Source organism: Pterocles gutturalis, unplaced genomic scaffold, assembly GCF_000699245.1.
Source record: "Pterocles gutturalis isolate BGI_N339 unplaced genomic scaffold, ASM69924v1 scaffold2900, whole genome shotgun sequence".
Taxonomy (NCBI): domain Eukaryota; kingdom Metazoa; phylum Chordata; class Aves; order Pterocliformes; family Pteroclidae; genus Pterocles; species Pterocles gutturalis.
The window spans coordinates 123,961-147,012 of record NW_010137945.1 but is presented as its reverse complement, the minus strand read 5'-3'; the positions used below and the strand labels follow the sequence as shown (position 1 = coordinate 147,012).

The 23,052-nt window shown below is 43.3% G+C and overlaps 1 protein-coding gene across 1 annotated transcript in view; it reads left to right on the top strand.

Annotated features, from left to right (window-relative positions):
- The first annotated feature begins 12,663 nt into the window (after positions 1–12,663).
- Positions 12,664–23,052, top strand: part of LOC104468575 (clavesin-1-like) — a 64,858-nt gene continuing 54,469 nt past the window's right edge. The window contains 2 exon segments of the mRNA XM_010082762.1: positions 12,664–12,710; positions 15,066–15,240. Of these exon segments, the coding sequence (XP_010081064.1) occupies positions 12,664–12,710; positions 15,066–15,240 (222 nt within the window).

Below are 23,052 nucleotides of genomic sequence, written 5' to 3'. Positions count from 1 at the left end.
CTTGAAGCTGGTCTCTGAAGCAAATGGATGGGGAGACATTGGCTCCTGTGGCTGCACCGATGGGAGTGCCCTGACCGTGTGTTTCCTGTATGTATTCCTAAAAAGAAGAAAATGGAATCACTCCTTGAGGAAGAAGAAAATTTTGTCTTAAATTATGATTGCACTCTCACACCTTTTATTTTCAATAAGCGCAGCAACCACAGGGACAATAAAAAGCAGCTATCCCTTGCTCCCAGACCATGACAATCTCAAATCTGGAAACTTCCTGAGGGTCCATTTGGAGCAGGGGACAGCGTGCAAAGCCAACCAGTTAGCCTCCGGCTGAAACTATTTCCTACATAACTGCCTATTTTCTGCTCATGCTGAGCAAACTTGCATCAGTAAAGATTAATTTTTAAGGGAAAGGTAATATGCAAATATCTTCATTAGCCCTTTTTCTTTATAGAAAATTGATATCAGTTTTCCACTTTTCCATTACAGACAGGCAGTGGATGATGCATGTCTGTGCATGCACTAACAAATGTCCTGCCAGTTCTCTTTCATATGTGCAGTATAAATCATACCACCAAGTCATGTTATGCTGCTATATGATCAATAAAAATCTATTTGAAAAATGCATGTGTTATTTTTATAATATCCCATAATACATCTTTAGAGGACCGAAATTCAGGATTTGATTGAAACCATAAGATGCTATGTTATTGCTTTATGTAAACAAAACTAATCCTAAATTATCCTATTGATTTTAAATGTTTCTCTTTGAATTTAACATCAATTAAATTTTATAAAACAAAAATCCAAGACACAATGAAAAATAACTCCTTGATGTCCATTGATGGTGACAAGTGAAATTCACTGGTGACATGTGAAAGGACTACTGTGTTTTTGAAGTTAAGGTATCAATATACTCAAGATGAAATATTTACTTTTCAGGGCAAACGAATATGTTTTTGGTTTTAACCTTGCCAGCCTGCTGTTTTTCAAACCCCTTGTTAGTGACCTGCTGCCAGTCACTGTCCCAATGTGGATTTGGGTCTGATCCAGTAGAACCCCTCTCATGCGTACTTTACAAGACATGCACACTCACATACCTTACAGGACATGCAGCTGATGATGCTAATGAACAAGCAGGAGCTCAAGACTTTTTTTTTTACCCTTTTAGACCAATATGATTTTCTTCAATTTCAGCTAGAAGCCAGACCCGTGTCCTCCTTGTTCCTCCCTATAGATAGTCCTGTGCTCCCTTCCACCAAGCCATAACTTCAGCTCCTCTGGTTTTGTACCATGTCAATAGAGGGACTGAATTCCATAATTTCAGATATGGATGAAGTAATAAAGGTGAATAAAAGGAGTGAAAAACCACAAGGTCACTACTAAGATGCTTCCCTTGCCAGTGCTTTCTTTCCTCCCCTCTGGCTTCCTTTCCCAGCACACCCAAGAGATGTCAGTCGTGTATACTGGATATGCACAGATCAATCTACAGGGTGGTGCCTATACCCTTTCCGATTGCTAGGGTATCTGTCAGCACACAGATTTTCTTTTGTATAGGTATTTCTGACCAGAAAAACCCACACCAGAGTGAGATAACCTTATCCAAGGCATCTCCATCCTCTCCTATTATCGTGGGCCTGTGATCTAAGCTGTTCTCGCTTGGCGAGGTCTCTGTATCAGAATGCATTGCCTTGTTTTCCCAGGGATAATCCCATCCCTCTGGTGTGCAAGTACAAAAAAGGAGAAAAGTGATTTATATGGAAAGAGAATGCTGAAAAATCCTGCTTCCAAATGCACTGCAATATTCATTTGAAAACTGAGATAAAAAAGGAGGAATCAACTCTGACCTAGGGAGAGTCGTTAGGAAATCTTTCAATTTCTTATGTTCTTATTTACATGTGATCCACTTTTAGTTGGCTACTGCAATTTAAATTCAGTTTCATTCTGATAAAACCTCCTTCTGTTTGAATAAAAGAGCTTTGAAAGTCTGAGGAAAATGCCAATTTGTCTATGCCATAGCTGCCACAATGCCTTTCCTTTTTCCAGCATCTTATAATTATTCTCTGCTAAAATGAATGCACAGGTACACGTACATTCACTTCTTTCAGAGAACATTTTATACGATTCATTTTAAAGCAATTCAGGATCATTTGGGGATTTACTTCAAAAAGAGGCAGATGAGATGTAGACTCCATGCTGAAAGCCAAGGAGCCAAGACAAATCTGAGCTAAGTCAGGAAAAGAACAGTAAAACAAGTCTGGAAAATATGACAACCTAATAAAATTTGAGGACAATAAGAGATGGGATAGGAATCTTCCTGTATAAAGAAGTTTACCTTAAAAAAAAAGTGGAAATAAAAATTTATCTATTTCCTTGGGGACAGAAGTAGAGAATAAAAGCAAATTAAGTAATCTTAAACAGAATTAGATTTCAAAATATTAGAAAACATTTTGCAATGATTAAGTTGGTTCAGGACATGCAGAGGTAACTGAGGCACTCTTTGGGCTCCTCACTCCTCATCACTGGATTTTTTACTGAAGAAGTCAGAGACAAACTAGTTCTTATGACCATGCAGTGCAGGAGATCTAGGAGATGCTATCACGTAACTTCCAATCTCCTATTTCTAAGATCAGTTTTGCTTTTTCAAAAGCCTCTGAGGTGGATAAACTCAGAAAACACCTCAAGATATCTTGCAATTTAAGAACATATACATTCTATCAGTAAGCTCTGGTATCTAAAAGTCCAACAGACTACCTTGTGTATAAGAAATGCTGCGTAAAAACAATTTTCCCATCTGGGATTCTGAATACACGCTTGGTGTTTTATGCCTCAATTATATTTGACAGTGGAGAGTTCTGATATCTTACGATGTTCCCTGTGGTGGAGCTGTGTCTCCCACTCACCATGTGCTAAGGGGGAGAGTGGCCACAGAACTCACCTCCAAGGTCAAGAGCAGCCTTCCTGCCAAATGAGAGCCTGTTTGAAACCACTCAGTAGTGCAGGTATCCTAACTCTGTGAGCAGGTTGCTATGCCTGTCTGTGATGTGGAAAACTGAAGAATCTCTAGGTAGGTAGCCCATCTGCAAATAGTCCTCCAACAGGGGCTTGCTGACATGGCTCCTGTAAAAGAAGTTCTAAGAATTAAGGAAAGTATGGGTGAGCAAATGCTCTGTCAGGAAGAGCACGCAGATGCAGTGAGGGACAATGGCACTTTCTTGTGTCTGTCTTACTTGCAGAGGTGTTGAATTTATTTTTTTTTTAATTTTCCCACGGGAGGGAGTTCCTGAAGCGCTGAGTGTGGCTGTTTGTGAAATGTCGCAGTGCAGACGTCGCGTTGGTTGCACGTTCAAGGCGGGAGCGCTCCAGCCAGTGCAGGAGCCACCTGATCTGTCCTGTTGGCTGCTGTTGAGGAGAACAGCACAAGGAGGGCCTTCAGAGTTCTTGCTGGCCCTGCTAATCGGCAGCCGCACCCCTACATCCAAGGAAATTTAACTATTGTAAAGCCACCTTCATCTTCACTCTGAGTATCTAGTCTCCAGGATGTCAAATGCCATTCTTGAATGCTACTGGACCTACCAAGCCAAGAACCCTGTCCTAGCTGAGCAGGTCTGAACTGTAAGGAGTTCACTGTGCTACTTCATTCCACTGCACTGGAGTCAGGGAAAGGCAGCAAACAGCAAAGGTTATACTAACACAGAACGCAGGGAGGTAACCTACAGGCAATTGTGACATGGAATAAAATGCACAGGCTTTAAATGGAGCTGCATCAAATCTCTTACCCAGCCAGTTCAGATCATGAGTGTTGGAATGGGTGACCACTTATCGCACAATGTGTCTAAAAGGACACTGCACTCATACTGGCCAGTTGTGGCCACCAGCAGCCCATTTCCTACAGGAATTTGTTCATGTTTTGCTATCAACCCTAAACTCTGTCCTAACACGCTAGGATGAAAAAATAAAGCAAGGCTGAACTTCCACCCTAGAAAATTTGCAATCATCTAAATGGACAAGAGAAAAGAAGCATTGAATACCTTTGCTAAACGAAGAGAAGTGTGCCAGGGGCTTGGGGGCTCCCTGGGGCTGGGAGCGCTGGTGCTCCCCAGGTTGGCAGGGCAGGGCCGAGCAGCTTGGGCTGGCTGCATCCTGGGGCAGGAGGGCACCCTGGGACTAAAGGAGGGGCTCACAGGGACTGAACACAGTCAGGCTGTGAGTCAGGGACACGGGGGAGAAATAGCTCAATGTTTCCTACATGTCACATAGCTGCCTTGAAGACAGGGTATTTTTCAATCCTGCTTCCCAAAGGATACAGGAGGAAGCCTGAACTGGCTCCCACCTGACCCACAGAGAGACTTCAGTCCTGGTCCAGCTCTTACACCAGGGTGGGCAGGACAAACCCTTTTGCCTGCTTTTTTCTGCCCTGAAGAAGCTCAATATGTCCCGGAGACATGGTGGAAAATAAATCTCTTGGCTGCCACCTAAACCATGGCTCACTTCAAGTGTCTACAAATACATCTTCAATTAAAAAAACGGTTATTTTGCTATCCCGAAGTACCTAGAAACATCAGAAGTGTTACTGTACTAATAGTATGTTGAGAAAACAGCCGTTGGCCAGGCTGGTGGTGCTGAGCCATTGAGGAGGGCACACAAGCTGTGAACGAGACTCATTTCTGCATGTGGGGAATCGTCCCAGTGCGAGCACGGCAGTGCAGTAGAAAACGAAACAAAGGGAAAAAATGGAAATAGTTTTGCTGGAAGAAGTGCCCAGCATCATGAAGCAGGTGTGATTTATAGCTCAGCACCGTGATTGTCTGTTGGCTCTGAGGAGGGGCTGGGGCTGGGCTGGGGCAGCGGCAGAGTGCCGGGGTGAGGTGCTGTGGGCAGGCGGAGGGGAGGAAGGTGTTCATCACTGTCCTGCTTGCTCAAGGTCCCACTGTGCCCGTGCTGTGCTCTCTCATGAAGCTTCCTACTTCAGGAGTGGAAAATGGCCTAATTCACGCCTACAGTCATGTTGTGGGTCCCATAACAAAACCAGTGCCTATGACTAGGTCAGAATAGGTGAACTAAGTCTGTTTTGTGACTTTCATGAAACTACGAGTTAGAAGATTGCGTGACTGGAGCCAGGGAATCTCCTTATCTAATTCTCTCAAAAGCGTATAGAGGTCATGCACTTCCAAAGAGCAAGAAGACAAAGAAAAGTTTTTTTGTAACATCTGATTCATCAATGTGTATACTCACCTGCATGTGAGCAACCCCAACAAATTCAACTACAGAGACAAAACGCAGCAGTGGGACTATTCATATGCTTTACGTTAGATTACCAGGCGGCAGTTTGTTATTGTAATTCCAAGCACACAGGAGGAGTCTGCTTCTTAGCTGAACGGTTAAACTTCCCAGCAGAGATAGAGAAAAGTGAGATTCTGAATGAAATCCCAGGCATTCTTCTACATTTTTCAAAGCTTTCTAGATTGATGAGTGCTGTGTGAGTAACCAGGTGCTGTTTGAATATCCATAAGCAATAATACAACTTCTGTAGTTCTGAACTCAGCAATCGTAAAATATATGCATCGGTGAGCAGTTATTTGATTTCAACTTTACTATTCGATCTAGTCACCATTGAGGTCTTCTGTAAGAATGACTCATTGCAACCAAAGAGGCAATTGGATAATTTTGTTAGAATTGTCTAAGGTAAAATATGTAAATATCCCATTTAGTCAGTAACCAAAAATCTTCCTGTGAACTTTGTATTAAGGTCATTTCAGAAAAGTTAATAAATATACAGATGAATTCTTGCCTTGCACATAGAACTGGCCCTGATACTTCAGGCAGAGAGTAGGATTCGTAACTGGTGAAATTAGGTTGTCATAATGTCCAGCAGTGATATTCTTTTGGCAGACATAGGTGAGGTAAGCAGAGATGTGACAAAAAAGTAAATGGAAAGTTGTGTAGGTTAATGAAGATCAGCAAAAACAGTAGAAAAATCTAGAGTGACCTGAAAAAGAAGCGTTTATTATGCAAAGAAGTCTATGTGCAGAGCAAGAACACGTTGAATTTTAATATGTGACCAGATCTTTTATCCTTTATTGAACTCTATGCAGTTTCTTCTGGGTGTTCAATTACTTCTAACCTTTAAGAAGAACATCATTATGGACAGCACAATTAAGAAGTGTACTTATTGTGCAGTGGTGGTCAGAAAAGGTATTAGATGTTAGGGTGCATCAAGAATGAGACGGAGGAATAAATAGGAAAAGATAACATTATTTTGTGTATGCTGATATTCCAAACTCACCTTGAATACTGAATTCACTTCACATTGTACTATCTTAAAAAGAAGGGGATGTAAAAAAATATAACTGTCCAAAAAAAAAAAAAAAAAAAAAAAAGAAAGCAATGAAAGGAATTGGTTAGTGTTAGGAACAAGTAAGGTAATTGCATCAGAAGAGAGACAAGAGTGCAGGGCTATTTCAAACGGAAAGATATTGAAGATGCAGTAGAGACACAGGTAGAGGAGATATAGTGGAAACATACAGAGAAAACATGGAATCATAGAATCATAGAAAGGTTTGGGTTGGAAGGGACCTTAAAGATCATCAAGTTCCAACCCCCTGCCATGGGCAGGGACACCTCCCACTAGCCCAGGTTGCCCAAAGCCTCATCCAGCCTGGCCTTGAACCCCTCCAGAGATGGGACATCCACAGCTTCTCTGGGCACCCTGGGCCACTGCCTCACCACCCCCACAGTGAAAAATTTCTTCTTAATATCTAACCTCAATCTACCCCCTTTCAGCTTAAATCCATTACCCCTGTCTTATCACTCCACTCCCTGATGCAGAGCCCCTCCCCATCTCTCCTGTAGCCCCCTTTCAGCACTGGAAGCTGCTCTAAGGTCTCCCCGGAGCCTTCTCTTCTCCAGGCTGAACAACCCCAACTCTCTCAGCCTGTCCTCATACGGAAGGAGCATGATAGCAAGGAGGCTGAATCAGTGATGCCATTTGTACCTTCTTCTAATAACCAAACAAAGGAGCTGTATAGTTACTTTCTGTGATTAAACAGTAGCTTCATAATGTTCAAAAGAAAATCTTTCCCCTTTCTGGAATGAAAAATTAACTTGTGGAACACAATGATGCAAGAAATTGAGCAAATATCTTAGTGTGATGCAAGGATGGATTGCAGTGCCAAGAGGGAACAAGAAAAGGCTGTGCAATCACACGGAATAAAGTAAAACAACAGAGGTAATCAATCTTAACCCTGCTAACCATAAGCCATCCATGTACCAGTATTCGTTTTGTTCATTGTCACTCCAGTTGTGCTTTGAGGGAACAGTATCTCAGCACTGGTAAGATCATGACAAGAGATTAAAAACTGCCTCTCAGGCCGTATCCGGAGCTGTGACCACCAGCCTGTTCCTACATGTCATCACCCAAATTTCTAACAGTGGGGACCACTAACCTGAAACCGTGGATTGGGTTTGTGGGGCAAGGTTCTGGCAGCAGGGGGGTACACGGGTGGCCTCTGTGAGAAGCTGCCAGAAGCTTCCCCCACATCTGACGGAGCCAACGGCAGCTGGCTCCAAGATAGACCCACCGCTGGCCAAGGCCGAGCCCATCAGCGATGGTCCTAGCACCTCTGCAATAACATATTTAAGAAAGGGAAAAAGACCCATGTACAATAGAAAGTGCAGCCAGAGCAAGCAGTTAGGATGTGCAGAGACAATGTGTGATGGACTGACCGCAACCCCCATTCCTTATTGCTCATCCCCCTGCACTGTCTGGGCGGAGTAAGTAGAGAAATCAGGACTGAGACTGAGCCTGGGAAGAAGGGAGGGGTGAGGGGAAGGTGTTTTTTAAGATTTGGTTATATAATCCTACTCTGATTTGATTGGTAACAAATTAAATTAATTTTCCTCAATTCAAGTCTGTTTTGTCTGTGATGGTAATCAGTGAATGATCTGTCCCAGTCCTTATCTCGACTCACCGACAAGCCTTTGGTTATATTTTCTCTCCCCTGTCCAGCTGAGGAGGAGAGTGACAGAGTGGCTTTGGTGGGAACCTGGCCCATCCAGGGTCAACCCACCACAAACCACCATGAACTCCCTGGCTGTGCTCATGCTGGAGTGTACTCTCTGCCCATCTTCCCTGTGCTCCTCTCAGGAGACAATGCATTTGGGAATATCCAGGCAAATTGCTGTGGTGCCTCTGTAGCATTGATTTATTCATTACATTTAGAAGTTGTACAGTAGGAATTTTAATAATTTCCACAGCATCATAGAATCACAGATTCATTCAGGTTGGAAAAGACCTCCATCATCAAGTCCAACTGTCAACCCAACCCCACCCAACCCACTAACCCATGTCCCTAAGCACCACATCGACACGTTTCCTGACCCCCTCCAGGGATGGTGACTCCACCACTGCCCTGGGCAGCCTGTTCCAATGCCTGAGCACTCTTGCAGTGAAGAAATTTTTCCTAATACCTAGCCTAAACCTCCCCTGGTGCAACTTGAGGCCATTTCCTCATCATAACACACTGCCCATGATTGTCACTTATTCCTTCACAACAGAGAAATTTGTACAGTGTGCAAGCATGATATTGTCTGAGTACTAAAAAGGCAAGAAAAACAGCAGTGTGCAGCTCAGAAATACAGTGTCATGAAGGAATAAAACAAATGCACAGCCAGACGAAGAGTCATATTGCACCTGAGAGTCAATCCTGGCCTTTCTTACAGTAACAGGCTGCAAAGCAGAGCAGCACACTGCTCCTGAGGGGTGTCACCCTGCACGGAGCTGAGTGCTCTGCCTGCAGCACCCTTAGACTGCTGGCTGGGATGCCCTGCTGCACCCCTGGACTCCTTTTGTGCCATCACTAAGCTTGTGCTGCGCTGAGTTGCAGTCGGTTGCCTGATCCACTTGGGATCAAGTTTCTGGAGAGGTCAGGGATTTTTTGAGGTCTCAGGAGTGTAGCAGTTTTATGCTTTATCTCTCACTGCTTCCCTGCTGGAACAAGTGCCTGGGCTGAGGCTGAGCAGATGTCACCTCCCCATTCCCCTGGTGGAAGCTGGTCCCACCAGGGATGCAAAGATCCCCACCACCTGCTCTCCACCTCCCCAGGCACAGGGGCTGCAAAGGTCCCTGTTTTTCAGCCAGATTACAGAGAAAGGGTCCTTGCACAGTTACATTAACATCAGGGACAAAGTATTCCTTTGACAAGGGTGCCCACAATGTGAATGAGTTTACGTAGGTGGAGATTTGTAACACTGACTTGAATGAGGAGCATGTAATTCAGGACCTGTTGGTTGCTATGGAGTTCAGCTGAAGCGGAAAGTGACGGCTCTCAATACTTGTATATAGAACATCCAACAGAAATATAACGAGGGGGTATATTTTTATATCTTTACGAAAGCCACTGAGAAGCAATTTTTGCATGATAGAAGAATAAACCGATGCAGTTTCTTTCTGCAGGCTGGTACATTTCCCCTTCACTGGCAGTGGCAGAGGCTTCCAGCTCACTCCAAGCAGGAATTCAAAGCCATCCAGGTGTCTGTGGGTGATCGGCCTTCATTCAGTTATAAGCTAAGCAGTGGATTCCTAACGTTGTTAAATGCAACCTACACTATTCATTGTACCCAGTGCACTATTGGACTAACCATTTCCAAAGAAAAAAATCAGTACACTTATCTTTCCAGTCTGGTATCCTGGATGTAAAGTTACTTGGGAATTTTATTTATAGGCTTACACAGATGCTATGGGGAAAAGCTTGCTATCTTTTCATTACAAATCAGGAGAGAGGCCTGTCTGAAGCTGGCACACTGGAACAGCCTAAGATAGCTACACTGGATGTGACAGGAGATTAATTTGGAGCTATGACATTAACAAAATGCAACCTGTGTTTTACCCAGTAGGATTTTTATCTGCATATATTTTGATTCTGCAAAGAAATTAAAAAAAAGTCTCTTACTTTGTCATGACAAAGAGAGGGTTGGTACCCCCCAAAATAAGAAGGTTGCATGAGAATTTCTCCAATTTGCATGGTAGTAAATTATGCATCTTTTTGCAGGTAATGAGTTTGAATGTCTTTGAATTGTTCTACATAGAGAGTTAGTTACCCATGGCTGGTCAAAATATTTGTTGTGAATGTTGCTGTGAACGCAACCCATTTTCTCTGTGGATTGCAGACGAGCCTGGCTCATTTCTGCTCACATATGCACTACTCAGACCTCAGAGAGATGAGACAAACGAGCCCTGTTCAACGCATGAGTCGGCGGTGAGCTCTTCTGCTCCACTGTCCGTCTTCTCTGGTGCAGGATTAGCCAAGTGGATCACCAGGTTTATTCATGGGTCTTTGCTTCGCAGCTATTCCTCCTGGTTATTCTTCTGCCAGGGGCTGCCTTGTGTGAGGGACCTTTCCTCACCAGAACTTCCTAACAGATCAGGTCTTGCAGAGGTTGAACTGGATGTCATTTCCCTCTGACACCAGAGGGCCAGGGCAGACACTCTTGACCATGAGTTTGGACCGACACGAACCCCCAAGGACTGTATGTCAGTAATTTCCAGTGTTTTTTTCCGCAGAGGTGAGTTTTAAATTTCTAAAGTAAACACATCCATTAAAAAACCCCAAATGTTTTCTAAGAATGCACTATCAGAAGTTAGGGCTTTCTTATCAGTACTACATGAGCAGAAGGGAGAACTTCATCTGCTGAAATAAATTACTTCGTATGATTTAGGAATGCCTGTTCAAATCCAATGCTGACTGGATTCCAAGGGCTTTCCATGAACCCCGTCCCTGAGCTGCATGTGGGAGCAATTCAAAATGCTCCTTCTGAGGCTCTCCCAGCATTGATCGGCTTGTTCACATCTCCCTTTCTAAGCCCTTCCTTGCAGTTTCTTCAGCTTCCATTAGCTCAAATAATTTGGGGCAACGTGAGCATTTTTTTTTTCTGCTGCTTCTTCTTTCTGCATCCCCTTCTGAGCACTCCTCCCGGTGGGAATCCTCTTCGCAGGGCCGTGCCAGCTCTCCCCCGCGAGAAGCTAAGGGTGCGTTTTTGCTCTCCGTCGGGGGTTTATGGTGTGAGGAGGGAACAAAGATGTGATCTCCTACCTCATTGTTATCTGTGCCAGGTTTACACCTTGCTGAGCGTTATTCACCTTCGGTTGCAGGATTTTATCATGGTGCACTGTCCTGTCTGCTCTCCTTAGGTGTTCAGACTCAATGAAACCAGTTTTATATTGCTTAGTGTCTCGTCAGCTTATGTTGTATATGATGGTGTAGCTTCACTTCTTTGTTACATTTAAAAGGTAATAATTTGGTATCCTGAGACTTTTTCTAACAAGTAAAGAAACACCTTTTATCTGCATTTGCATTTAATGAAGCCACTTTTTAATGATTGCAGGACAGAGGCTAGCTCTGCATCCTCACTTAGAGATGTTCGGTCAAGTTATCTGCAACTGCAAAGATGATGACACTGGTCCAAAATTTGTTAGCCTCTTCTCTGGTGGGACAGGCAGGATATTTAGTGACAGTTGGTTTTTGCTTACTACCAGACAATCTTAACGGCTTCAGCTGCGAGTACTTCTGTACTTTCATACTTTTAACCATCCGAATAATCCAATTAATTTCACTAGCACACCTAAAACAGAGCCTGTGCCTAACTGCTCAGAGAGACGCGTGTGAAAAGCCTTTACTGATGCTACTTTCCTGCAGCGTGTCTTATTTGACCCCTTATTTTCCAATAGTCCATCAGCTTTATTATCCGTGTATCTCTTCAAAATGACTGGTGGCAGAGACACACAAATAGATCATTTAATTTCCCTGCAATGTCTTTATCCCCTTTAATTGTTCCCATCGCGCCCTGGTACTCCACCGAGCCTTTTGATTCTCTCGCAGGCTGCTTATGCCTCCTATAATTAAGTAATTTCTTCTTATTTATTGTCATGTTATGCCTTTGGCTAGTCTCTCCACCAAATCCCTCAGCTAAACCATCTTCATTTTTGTTTTACATTATTGTTCCTTGCCACTAGCTTCTGTTTGCCTAACTTCCCATTTTCCCAAGGATATTTGAAGAGCCTCTTTTGTGACACCTTTTCATTCAGCCAAGGTACGTGGGCACTCTCCCTCCTCCTTTTTGTCTTTCTGGGGCTTGTGCAAGTCTTTTGTAACTCATTAAGGGCTCACTTCAGTAGGCTCCACGCTGCATCCTTACAGCACCTTCCACATTTCCCTTTGTAATTTATTTCACCTCTTTTTGTATGAGAGAGTGAAACTGGTGGTGAGGGGGACTGGAGAAGGGAAGGGAACGTTAAGCCAAGGAACAAAAGAGATGGACTGATAGAAAGTGGTTCTGTGTTCATGCATAGAAAATGATTTGGATGCAAATCAGTCCCACAGCTGAATGATTTGTCTCAAAGCCTCAAGATGAGGGAGCAGAGGGTCTCAGCCACAAGTGGCACTCTGTCTGATATCTGTCCAAACCTTGTGTTCACCAAATAGTGTGCCTGCAGCCAGCCCACCTGGAGGACTTGGGTGCTGCTTTCATGGCTCCTTGTACTCATCTGAAAAATGTCTTTGTGTTCACTTTGAGATATTCCCTATACCATGTCTTAGACCTGCAAATGCATAGAGGAGAGGAGAGAGCTGGGCAGGGGACAGCCAGATGAGTCATGCACTAAGAAAACTGGGTGCCATGTCTCCTAGGCAAATAGTTTCTAATGGGAGTACAGGGAAGTACAGGTGAGTAGTTGTTTGATAACCTGGTAATTTATGTAGACACCCAGACAAAGATTGGAATTCCTCAGTACTGAGTCCGAGAGGAAGATTTTGCACTCAGTCAAATGAAATATTTCATTGTTATTTAGGGTTTAAGTGGATTGCAGAAAATACCTTGTATGCATCATTTCCATACAGCCCTGTTGAAATCATTGCACCGCCTTTAAAAGCATCAGAGGTAGGAGGATTGTGAAGATGAGTTTAAATGTTCTATTAAGAAAACTTCTTCCCACAAATGAGGGATGAAACCTGTTCTGATCACAGTGTGACCCTGATTTCACACCTTCACAAAACAAGTATTCGGTTCATATTAAGATTTGCACATGTGGGGTTAAATTGAGCTCTGGATTAGTCAGCCTTCCCCAATCCATGAATATTAATATCATTCTGTGCCAATGACACCAAGAGAGTGCACAAGGTTGGTACGTGTGTGAGGACAGTTTTGGAGCCATCACACACCTCTGGGAGCTTCCATGGGGCAGTTCTTGTGGAAGGCTGACCCCCTTGAACAGGGATGCTGGGGTAGAGCAGTGTGGGATATATCGAGCAGGTATGGTCTAGAGTTGCAACTGCATTTTCCGTCACTGAAAGTCTAGTAATTGGATGCTGCTGCTTGAAGGTCATCACCCATTTCAGCTGGGCAGTGAGTAGTGTATTCATACCAGGGTTTTTTGAAATAAATTTAGACTAAAAAGAAATGCCAGTGTCTAATCCAACAGGCATTCCTTCAGATTATGCTGCTAAGGAAAGAACTCCTTCGGTTTGTCCGTTTAAAACAGCTTCCCCACGCACCTTGGAAAGGTCAAGGCTGTACAGTCACTGCAAACGAGAGGGGTGGTCTGGTACCCAGCAGCAACAAAGACAAACATCTTTGAGCTCTATGGATTGCAAGTTGCCTCAGCAACTATATTTCAGAGAAGCTCCTAACTTTTGCAGGAAGGCACCGTTCAGAAACAGCTTTTTCAAGGGGCCATGTCTTTAGAGAAGGAATGTACAGTTCCACTCGAAACCTGCTGAGAGAAAAGAGAAAGAATAAGAAAGCACTTCACTGTTTACTTCCAATAGAAATTTATCATCTGTTATTGCCACCCAGGGGCAGACGTCTCGATGGTGGAGAAGTCTGTTCTGACTGCACACAGCTTTTATCTCTCAGGCAGAATTTGAAAAAATGCTCTTGTAGTCTTAGAAGACTTGTTTAAAATTAAAGAAAACAGCAGAAAAGGATGAAATGAACATTTCCATGGGAGAACGTGGTGTGAGCCTTCTCTGTAACAGACCTCAGGCCTCATCAAAGCTAGAGAATGATGCAGAAGTAAAACAAGCTGCAGTAGTGGGATGTTACAATTTCATTTTACAGAAGGTTAAGCTGTACTTTCTGAAGCTTTCCTTGCTTGTTGCTCTCTGAAGTAATCTGTTGTTTGCAAATCTGGGAAGGAGAGAAGACAAGAGGGCCTGATTCAGCTTCCTCAGGTGTAAATACGGAAAAAGTCATTAAAGTGTCCAACTCTCACTTTTGTAAAATGCACGAGATGGAAGCAGAGAGCGGCCCAGGCTTCCGAGCACAGAGTTTCACATTAAAGAAAATGTCTCAACGTTTTCTCCTCTGTCACTTGCAATCTCCTTCAGGGCCTCCAAGGTTTCTAACCATTCCCCCAGAGCTGAGGAGCGCCTTGCAGCCAGGCCATTGGTAGCTGCTAATTAATAAAGAGTTACAATTTTGAGTGGATGCAGCTATTTTCCATGTTGCATTTGGTTCGCAGAAATCAGGCAATAATGAAATTTCCTTGTGCAACGCCTTGGATCATTCTCCCCACTCAAGCAGGAAGCCAGGGAACCTAGTTGTGACCATACTGTTTATATTAGCATAGTACCAATTTATTTCCTTTTCTGATTTTCTTCTTTATAACAGAAAGATAAGAAGGGGGGAAAAGACACAAACAAAAAACTGGTAAAGTATATCCAAAGGAGGAGGGGTTTAACTGACAGGCTGAATCCATTTCATTTTGCCACAGACAAATATTTTCCAAAAGTAGCTTAGGTAAAATCTATTGTAAGAAATGCCAGAAGAATAAAAAAGGTTTAATTCAAGGTCTGCTTTATCCACCAGTGAGCAGGACTTATCACATCAAGCAGAAGAATGGGAGTTTTGGAGTGGGAGCACTTTAGTGATGCCTCTGAAACAACTCTCTTTTCAGAAGAATTCTACCAGAATAAATCCCCTTCCCTTGCTCATGGCCCATCCACAGCAAAGCTGAGTATCCTGAGGTTTGAAGATAACTGCAAACATTTATTTTTCTTTTTTTTCTGCTTTGGCTTTAGGAACTCCTTCATAGATATCCTTCGGGCTATCCTACTGTCCTTGGAAGTGCTCATTGAAGATCAGGAGCTTCAGATCAATGGCTTCATTCTAATTATAGATTGGAGCAACTTCTCCTTCAAGCAAGCCTCCAAGCTTACACCGTCTATCCTGAAACTGGCCATTGAAGGGTTACAGGTAGGTGCAGGGTACATTCCTTCTCTGATACATGTACCTACCTGCAAGTTTTCTTGCTGCAGCCAGTGACTTTTGCCTTAGGCAAGGTGAAGGGTGCTGGGAGAAAATAATGCAGAACGCTTTAGTGTCCCATCTACTTGCAGCACAGATTGATTTTCAGACTTTTTCATTTTGACTGTCTTTTGTTTTTATTTCAGCTGAAAATCAGTGTAACCACTATGTGTGTTACTTACTGAGGCATTAAGAAGGACGACTAGAGATTTAAGGTTTAATCCATCAGAGAATTCAGGGGGATTTAAATCCAGCAGCGTCTGCTTTCCGGAGCATGCCATCCACATGCAAGCACATCTGTATGCAGAGGGAGGGTGGCAGGAGAAGAGAGCAGCTCCCTCAGCAGATGGAAGCGTGCTGTCGTGTTCGCGCGATGCGTTTGTGTCAGAGGGAAAGGAGGAAGATGGAGGATAGGGTCCCTGGTGTGTCCTCATTCTGACTGCCTTCATTTGTCACACACAAGCCCGTTCCGTTACAGATCAGAGTGTTCAGGGGCTGCACATCCACTTGGTGCTTTCGAATAAACAGGAGTAAGGTAAAACCATGTACTGTTGTATGGGGCTAGGCGGCAAGTGGGCAAGGCAGCTGGGGCCTCATGGGGTAACCTGAGAATGAGGATAAGCTGTGGTGCTCAGTGGGGACTTCAGTCCTTTCCACTAGAATCTGAGCCCATCTCTGCTGTTAGACCCAAGATAGACAGATTTTTAGGTTTGGAGTAGTCTGGCACGACCTTATTAATTGCAGCCATTTGACAGAATCCAAGGACTATTCAGGTTGGAAGGACCTCTGGAGATCACCCTGTCCAACACCCTGCTCAAAGCAGGGCTGACTTCATCTGGGACCAGATTGCTACATTTCCTGTAGCTCCATACTTTATAGGAGAGATTTTATAAGTCATTGTTTTCCCCTTGGTTTTTTGGGTGGTTTTTTTTGGGGGGGGTTTTTTTAGTGCTTCTCAGGTATCCTGTAGTCATAAACGTTCAGGGATGATCTTCCCTTGTGTGTGAGTATCTTAACTTTAACTCATATACCAGAAAGAACAATTTGTTCAACGGATTTTTGACTAGCAAATTGTCTACAATTAGATCATGTTTACCTCTACTTTATGTTATTCAGAAATGAGGTAGAAAACTCTGCCAGTGGTTTTAAGCTCTCTTTGTGGGGAATTTTCACCTATTCTAACAAATTCGATAGTCAAGTTGCGCAATTAGTCCCTAGGACAATACCCTATCTTCTCCTGCTGCTACTATCCCTTCATCTGCCTTCCTTCACAGAATAACATTCTGTGGCTCAAAAAACCCCTCCAGTCATAAGGAAGATAAAGCCAAGTGACATTCATAAGGAAATGAAATTCCAGTAAGATGCCCTTGTGCCTGTCCAAATTTAAGGATGCTGCCTCTCTTGTTGGTGGGTGGGCATTTCATTTCTCATTTAATGTCAAGTTACCATTGTCTTCTCCATGATAAGTAGAAATATAACGCTCTCTCTAAAAAGTATAAATTGGGATGATGGATCCTAAACCTTTCCAACTGCTGATGAGCTTCCCGAACTGTCGGAGTTGTGGATGCTGCACTCTGATTTACCAGGTTTAGAAGCAAGTCCTTCATGCTTACGAAGCACATATTCAGAAAGCAATGTCGGTGGGGTTTTTCAGGGGTGGATTTTTTTGGCTCTCATCATTGCTGTTGAAGTACCTTCACTAAGACTTTGTTCTATTACTATTTTAAAAGAACTGCTGCTATCCTAATGTAAAATTTATGTACAGTGTGATTGAAATGCAGGTAAGAACCACGTACAGAAAAAGAAGAGTCACAATGTGAGTTGCATTGGAGGTCACAGAAAGTGGAAAAGTCAGTTTCTACTCTCATGAAATGATGATGTCGGAAAAAAAATGGTATTGTTTTAGTTCCTTGTTATTTCTCACAGCTACGGCATTGTGCTTGTACACATCCTCAGACAGGCAGATTACATTACTATCCCAGTCCTCCTTCCTAAGAAGAGATTTTGGGTCATATTAAATCCCGTGTAAGTCTAGTGAAGTTGGATGGAAGGAAAATAATTCTCTCTTACAATTTCTAGTGGGTTTGGACCCATATGTTCACATGTTGGAATCTACGATAGGAACTTCTGGCCTCTCTGTGTGTAATAGTATGCTCTGAGCTCATACGACCCTCCTTCCTAGACCTTACTGATCTTTTCAGTTTTAACACTTTAAAGAGAAGATTGTCACTTTTTTTTTGAAAGAGTTGTACATTAAACCAATCTGGTTTTCCAATAACTTGGTGAGTTTTGACTTCTGATCCCTATTTTCTTAATGTGAACAGCTTTTCCCCTTCACAGCATATTTCTCCCCTCTGTTCTCTTCGTCTCTGAAGTTATGCTTCTCTGCGTCATGCTTCTCTTATAATTATCCTACGATATTGTGGCTTAAGTTAACTGATCTTTTGGCATTTTGCATAACAGTTTAGAAGCATTAGAGTCTAATGGCAAAGGCAAGAATTCCATGTTGCAATTGTGAAGCAGGTAAAGCATGTAAAAATGGTCACTTCTTAGTATGCAGGATGTTTGGTACTGCATGACTGTACACAGTATTATACCAACTACTAGGAAGAAAATTACCTCTCTCCTAGCTGAAGCCAGGACAATATCCATCCCGTATTTTATACCACCTATGTCAGGACCCACACTTGCCAATACATCCTGATTCATCACTACTGCCTTTTCTGTCTTTTGACACATACACACAGGTATCATCCCTCTGGTCCGTGGGCCATCCATCTAAAATGGCCATTGAGTTCATTTAGTTCATGACTTTGATCTCCGTCTGTCGTAACAGGCCTTCAGAGATGGCGTGTGGCGTTGGATCGTTGCAGGTTGAAGCCAGTTCTGGTTCCGTCTGGGTGGTATTCACAAACAGTAGTTTAACCTTAAACAAGACCTGAAAAACATTCAGCAGACACAGCAACAGGAACTTGATGGTTTGGCCATCCCAAGGATATTCAAAATTCTCAAGAGCTATTGTGGCTAGCCTGGAGGAGAAGGATGGGGTGAAGGAGCGGGGGAAAGCATCCCCCTTGTCTTCCCCACAGATTGACTCTCTGAGGAGAAAAGGTAAAGAGTGTAATTACTGATAGTTTGCAAGAGATGGTTCCCAAAGTATGGAGATAATGGCAATGCTGGGTATGAATACCGGATTAGTCTCATGACCAGTGACTTTATTATATCATAGCCAGTGTTACACAGTACAGCCAAATGAGAGCCTTAATCCAGAGGTGATGAACAGCACAACCGGGAACGTGTACAGCAAGTAAGGTGTTACATAGCACAGCTCTGAGAATGAGCACAACTTTGAGAGCAAATAAATCAACATTGTGAGCAGTCACTGTTAAACTAATACAATGAATGCTTATAACAAATTTGTTTTGACACACTCTGGTCAGATCTGTTGTCATCTCAGCCCTTCATGGCCCACACTGGGCAGCAAAAAGGACCGTTGTGGTTTAACCTGGCAGGCAGCTGAACAACATACGGTCATTCGCTTCACTACCCACCAGTGGGATGGGGCAGAGAACTGGAAAAAAGGTAAAACTCATGGGTTGAGAAAAAGACAGTTTGATAGCACAGAAAAGGAAGGGAAAATAATAATAATGGTAATAGAATACACAAAACAAGTGATGCACAATGCAACTGCTCACCACCCACTGACCGATGCCTAGCCAGTCCCCGAGGAGCCGCACCGCCCCCCAGCCAACTCCTCCCAGTTTTATTGCTCAGCACGTTCAGCGTGACGTTATATGGTATGGAATATCCCTTTGGACAGCTTGGGTCAGCTGTCCTGGCTGTGTCCCCTCCCAGCCTCTTGTCCACCCCCAGCCTCCTCGCTGGCTGGGCAGCATGAGAAGCTGAAAAGTCCTTGACTGAGTGTAAGCACTGCTCAGCAACAACTGAAGCATCAGCATGTTAGCAACTTTATTCTTGTCCCAAATCCAGAACACAGCACTATACCAGGTGCTAGGAAGAAAATTGACTCTGTCCCAGCCAAAATCAGGACAACTACCGACTGCTGCACTTGAAGACCTCTAATAAACATGGGAAATAGGGCTGAAGTGTATTACAGTGAACATAGCCTGAGTGCCCTTTGTAGCATGGAAACTGAGTGAAAACTTCCTGAAGAGAGCGTTTGCCACAGATACTTTCTTGCTAAGAGAAATATATAAAGCAATTATGCAAAAATATGGAGGGGACCGCATTTACAAGACTAGACCAGAAAGATACAGGAGTAGTGACATTTCAGCGAGAGCTACGTGCCAGCAGAGGTAGGGTGGGTATTATTCTGTTTGAGATGTGGAGTGGTGATGGAGACAGATGTGGGTAGGGGGTGGAGGAAGACAGAAGAGGAGGAGGGGTGACGATATGACTGTACACTGAGATACGTAGCATGGTGGTGCTTAGGGACATGGGTTAGTGAGTTAGGTGGTGTTGGGTTGGACTTGATGATCCTTGAGGTCTTTTCCAGCCTGAATGATTCTATGATTCTATGGATTATCCCTTGAGCACAGGTAGGTAAGGTCTCGGCTCTCTCTAGGAGAGGACTTGTGCTGGAGCCTCGCTGCATAACCGACATCCATATCCCCTGGGAAAACAGCTGCGGCAGTATAAGAACTGTTGCCCCTTTACACCTTCAGCTCCCAGTCCCCTTTTTAGCTCATGCCTTCCAGGATGTGCTGTGGCCATGGGTCCCTGGCTGCTGCCACACGGGAGTCAGCAGCTGGGCTCACGTGGCTGGAGAGAGGGCTGGTGCCAGGACTCTGTGTTCATGCTGGTCGCTCTGCTGCTCTGGGCAAGGTAGTAATTCGTGATGCAAGCTTTTAACAAAGAGCTGCAGACATTTTAAAATTCTGCAGAAAGGCAACGATTTGGGGAAAAGGTTGCCTGCTTGTTGTTTGTCTCCTATTATGTGCAGAACACCAGGACTTTCCTACCACATATAACAATTCTTTTTAAAGCCTCGTCTATTATTATTGTTATCTCCTCCTAAACAAAGCAACCTATATATTCTTCAGTACTTCGTATGGTCATACATATTTGTATGGTCAAAATGTGTATGGCCAATATGGTCAAAAGAGATTGCAACGCTTTCAGTAGGTTTTGTGTGCAGTCCCGACTGATGCAAATGTGACTTTTGCCACTGCCCTGATGGAGGCTGTAACTCCGCCCCTGTTACACCTTGGCAGGAGGTGATTTTCCACTTCATAAACATTTTCCTGGCTTGCAGAAAATGTCCCTCAACATCAGAGCATCTCTTGGAAATGTTGCACATCAGTTAGAAATTTTTGTTTAGTGATCTTGAAACAGTTTTGTTCTCAAACATTTTTATGTCTCTTCCTAACTGTGGAGAGTTTAACAGTCGAAACAAGCATTCCTGAATAGCTGGGGTTTCTTGGTGCAAAAACGTCAACCTGAAACATCTCAAACACCACAATCTTCTGAGGAAAAGTGAAAACATGGAGTGAAAAATCCACTGAGACTCCCCGCTTCCTTCTCCCCCCCCTCTGCTGCTTCCCTCCTGCTAAGCTTTGATTTTGACATATGGGCATTTTCTAAGGGAAAAGGGATTTCAGAGGAAATTCCTCCAGCAGCTGTACTGCCCTGTAATTCAAACCTGTTACAATTCTTTCAGGATGTGTTTGGCATCCCTGTCTGCTAGACACATATTAGACCATTTGAATGTACTTTCTGCTTTTCCCTCCAAGCACACTCCCACTATTTAAAATGTTTAAAATGTTTGCAGTAGAACCAGTTTAAAGCATGGCTGAAGTGTAATGGAAAACATTTCTGTTTCAGAGGAGGCTTTCTGATCAGCTCCAATCCACATGCAATGAAAATGCAGCTAAGAAAATTCATAGCTAACACAAATGCAATTACAATGCAAATATTCTTCAAATAGCAGATACATTTAGAATGCCATCAAATTGACAGCTTTTCAGAAGAAAGGCAGAAGCATGAATATATAGGCAATGAGCAAAAGACTTGATTGCTGTTTCAGAATTATGGAGGATAAAAGCAGAACTTTTAATAAACTGCAAATTGAATTGCAGTTTGCTTAGGCTTATAGGGCAATATAAATCTTACTCTTCTGTTTTCCAAGGGAATTTAGAAGCGGCTTTGAGTTAGTAGAAGTGTGCTCAGTAACACATGTGCTCAGTGTCTGGAAGAGATGGTTTCTGGGGGGTCGGTGAAAATGTTCATACAAATGGATATCTGCAGCAGTTAGGGTGTCCTCCCCTAACTTCTGTGTGAATTTTCATGAAAAGTCACAACTGGCAATCCTAGTTTGACTTGACTTCATTCATAAATAAAAAGAAGCTGAACTTAAAAGTTTCTCGGGAGATAACAGCTCCTCAGTATAGCACACAGCATTTAATGGCATTAACATTAGCACACACAGCATTAGCCTCCTTGTGATAGTCTGTACCTTTATCATATCCTCTGATACAATTTATCAACCTTATTGCTAAGTGTGAAGAAAGCTGTGAGGGGACAGTCCTAAAGAGACAAGGATCCTGGAAGCTGTGCTCTAATTGAAACTAGTGATTTGATATAGATAAAACTTTGGACTTGGTGCGAGTGGGCTTTCACCACTAACATTGGAGACAACACCCAATACTATCTCTTTCTGAAACAAAAAATCATTTTACTATGCAAAAAAATTAACTCTCTGTATTTTCAGACAAATCCCAAACATTTTTTAATCAAAAAAAGAATGTGTGCACTCAAAAAAAGCAGGCAAACCTCAGCTTCTGTTGCGAACCACTGTCTTTGCTGAAGCTGAGCCAACGATGGCTGCAGCATGGAGACTGCCCGTGGTCCTTTGGCATCATCTGTAGAAGAGCCATTTGGCAACCAGACCAACAAAGGACTGAAGAAGCAGAAAACAGCCAAGCTGCAGTCCTGCTCAGATACTGCATCGGAATCTCTGCAATTAAAGTTGTTAGTGCAAAGTCAATGTTTTCTAAAAGCAGCCCCCAACCTTTCAAACAGAAATAAACAGTTCAGCCTGAAGAGCTCCATCTTGCTGAAACTGAGAAAAACTCAGGTTCTCTGCAAGATCCTAGCTTAAGCTTACAGTGTGTCACCCCATGTATTCCCACTCAGTCCCTGCCGTGGATATGTGGATTCAGAGGGTCTTCTGGTCATCTGATGGCAACTTCTGCTCAGAGCAGAACTTCTGCAGATACTCGATCAGTTTAGCCATGGCCGTCAAACCAGGCAGCCACCACCTAGCTTTTCCACTGCCCTCCCTCCTTTCTACCTTTGAGATTGCTTTCTCCTCTAAATATCGAACAATACCTAAAGCTGTGAGGTAAAGCAGGTGTGCAAGGTGTGCATTTTGTGGGGCTGAGCCCACATGGCTGATGTGTTAGGTATTCAAACGCACACAAGATAATTAACTATTCCAGAAATTTCCCCCCTCCCATTTGTTATACATGCCTGAATGAGTGTTAATGGGGGTCACGTAGCTCTTTGAACTGCTGCTGACAGAACAATGAAGAGTTCCTGTGGTTTTCAAGGAACAGCATGGTATAATTTTGCTTGCTTTGCAAGGGCATTTCTTAATGATATCATTATACCCTCTGAATTCCGGGTCCACTCTCAGAAACTCACAACACTCCAAATGACAAGTTGCCTTCTCTTCTCCCCAGGAGAACTGAATCTCAATTGTAATTTATAACGTGTTACTTACTCAGTGAATGTTCCTCT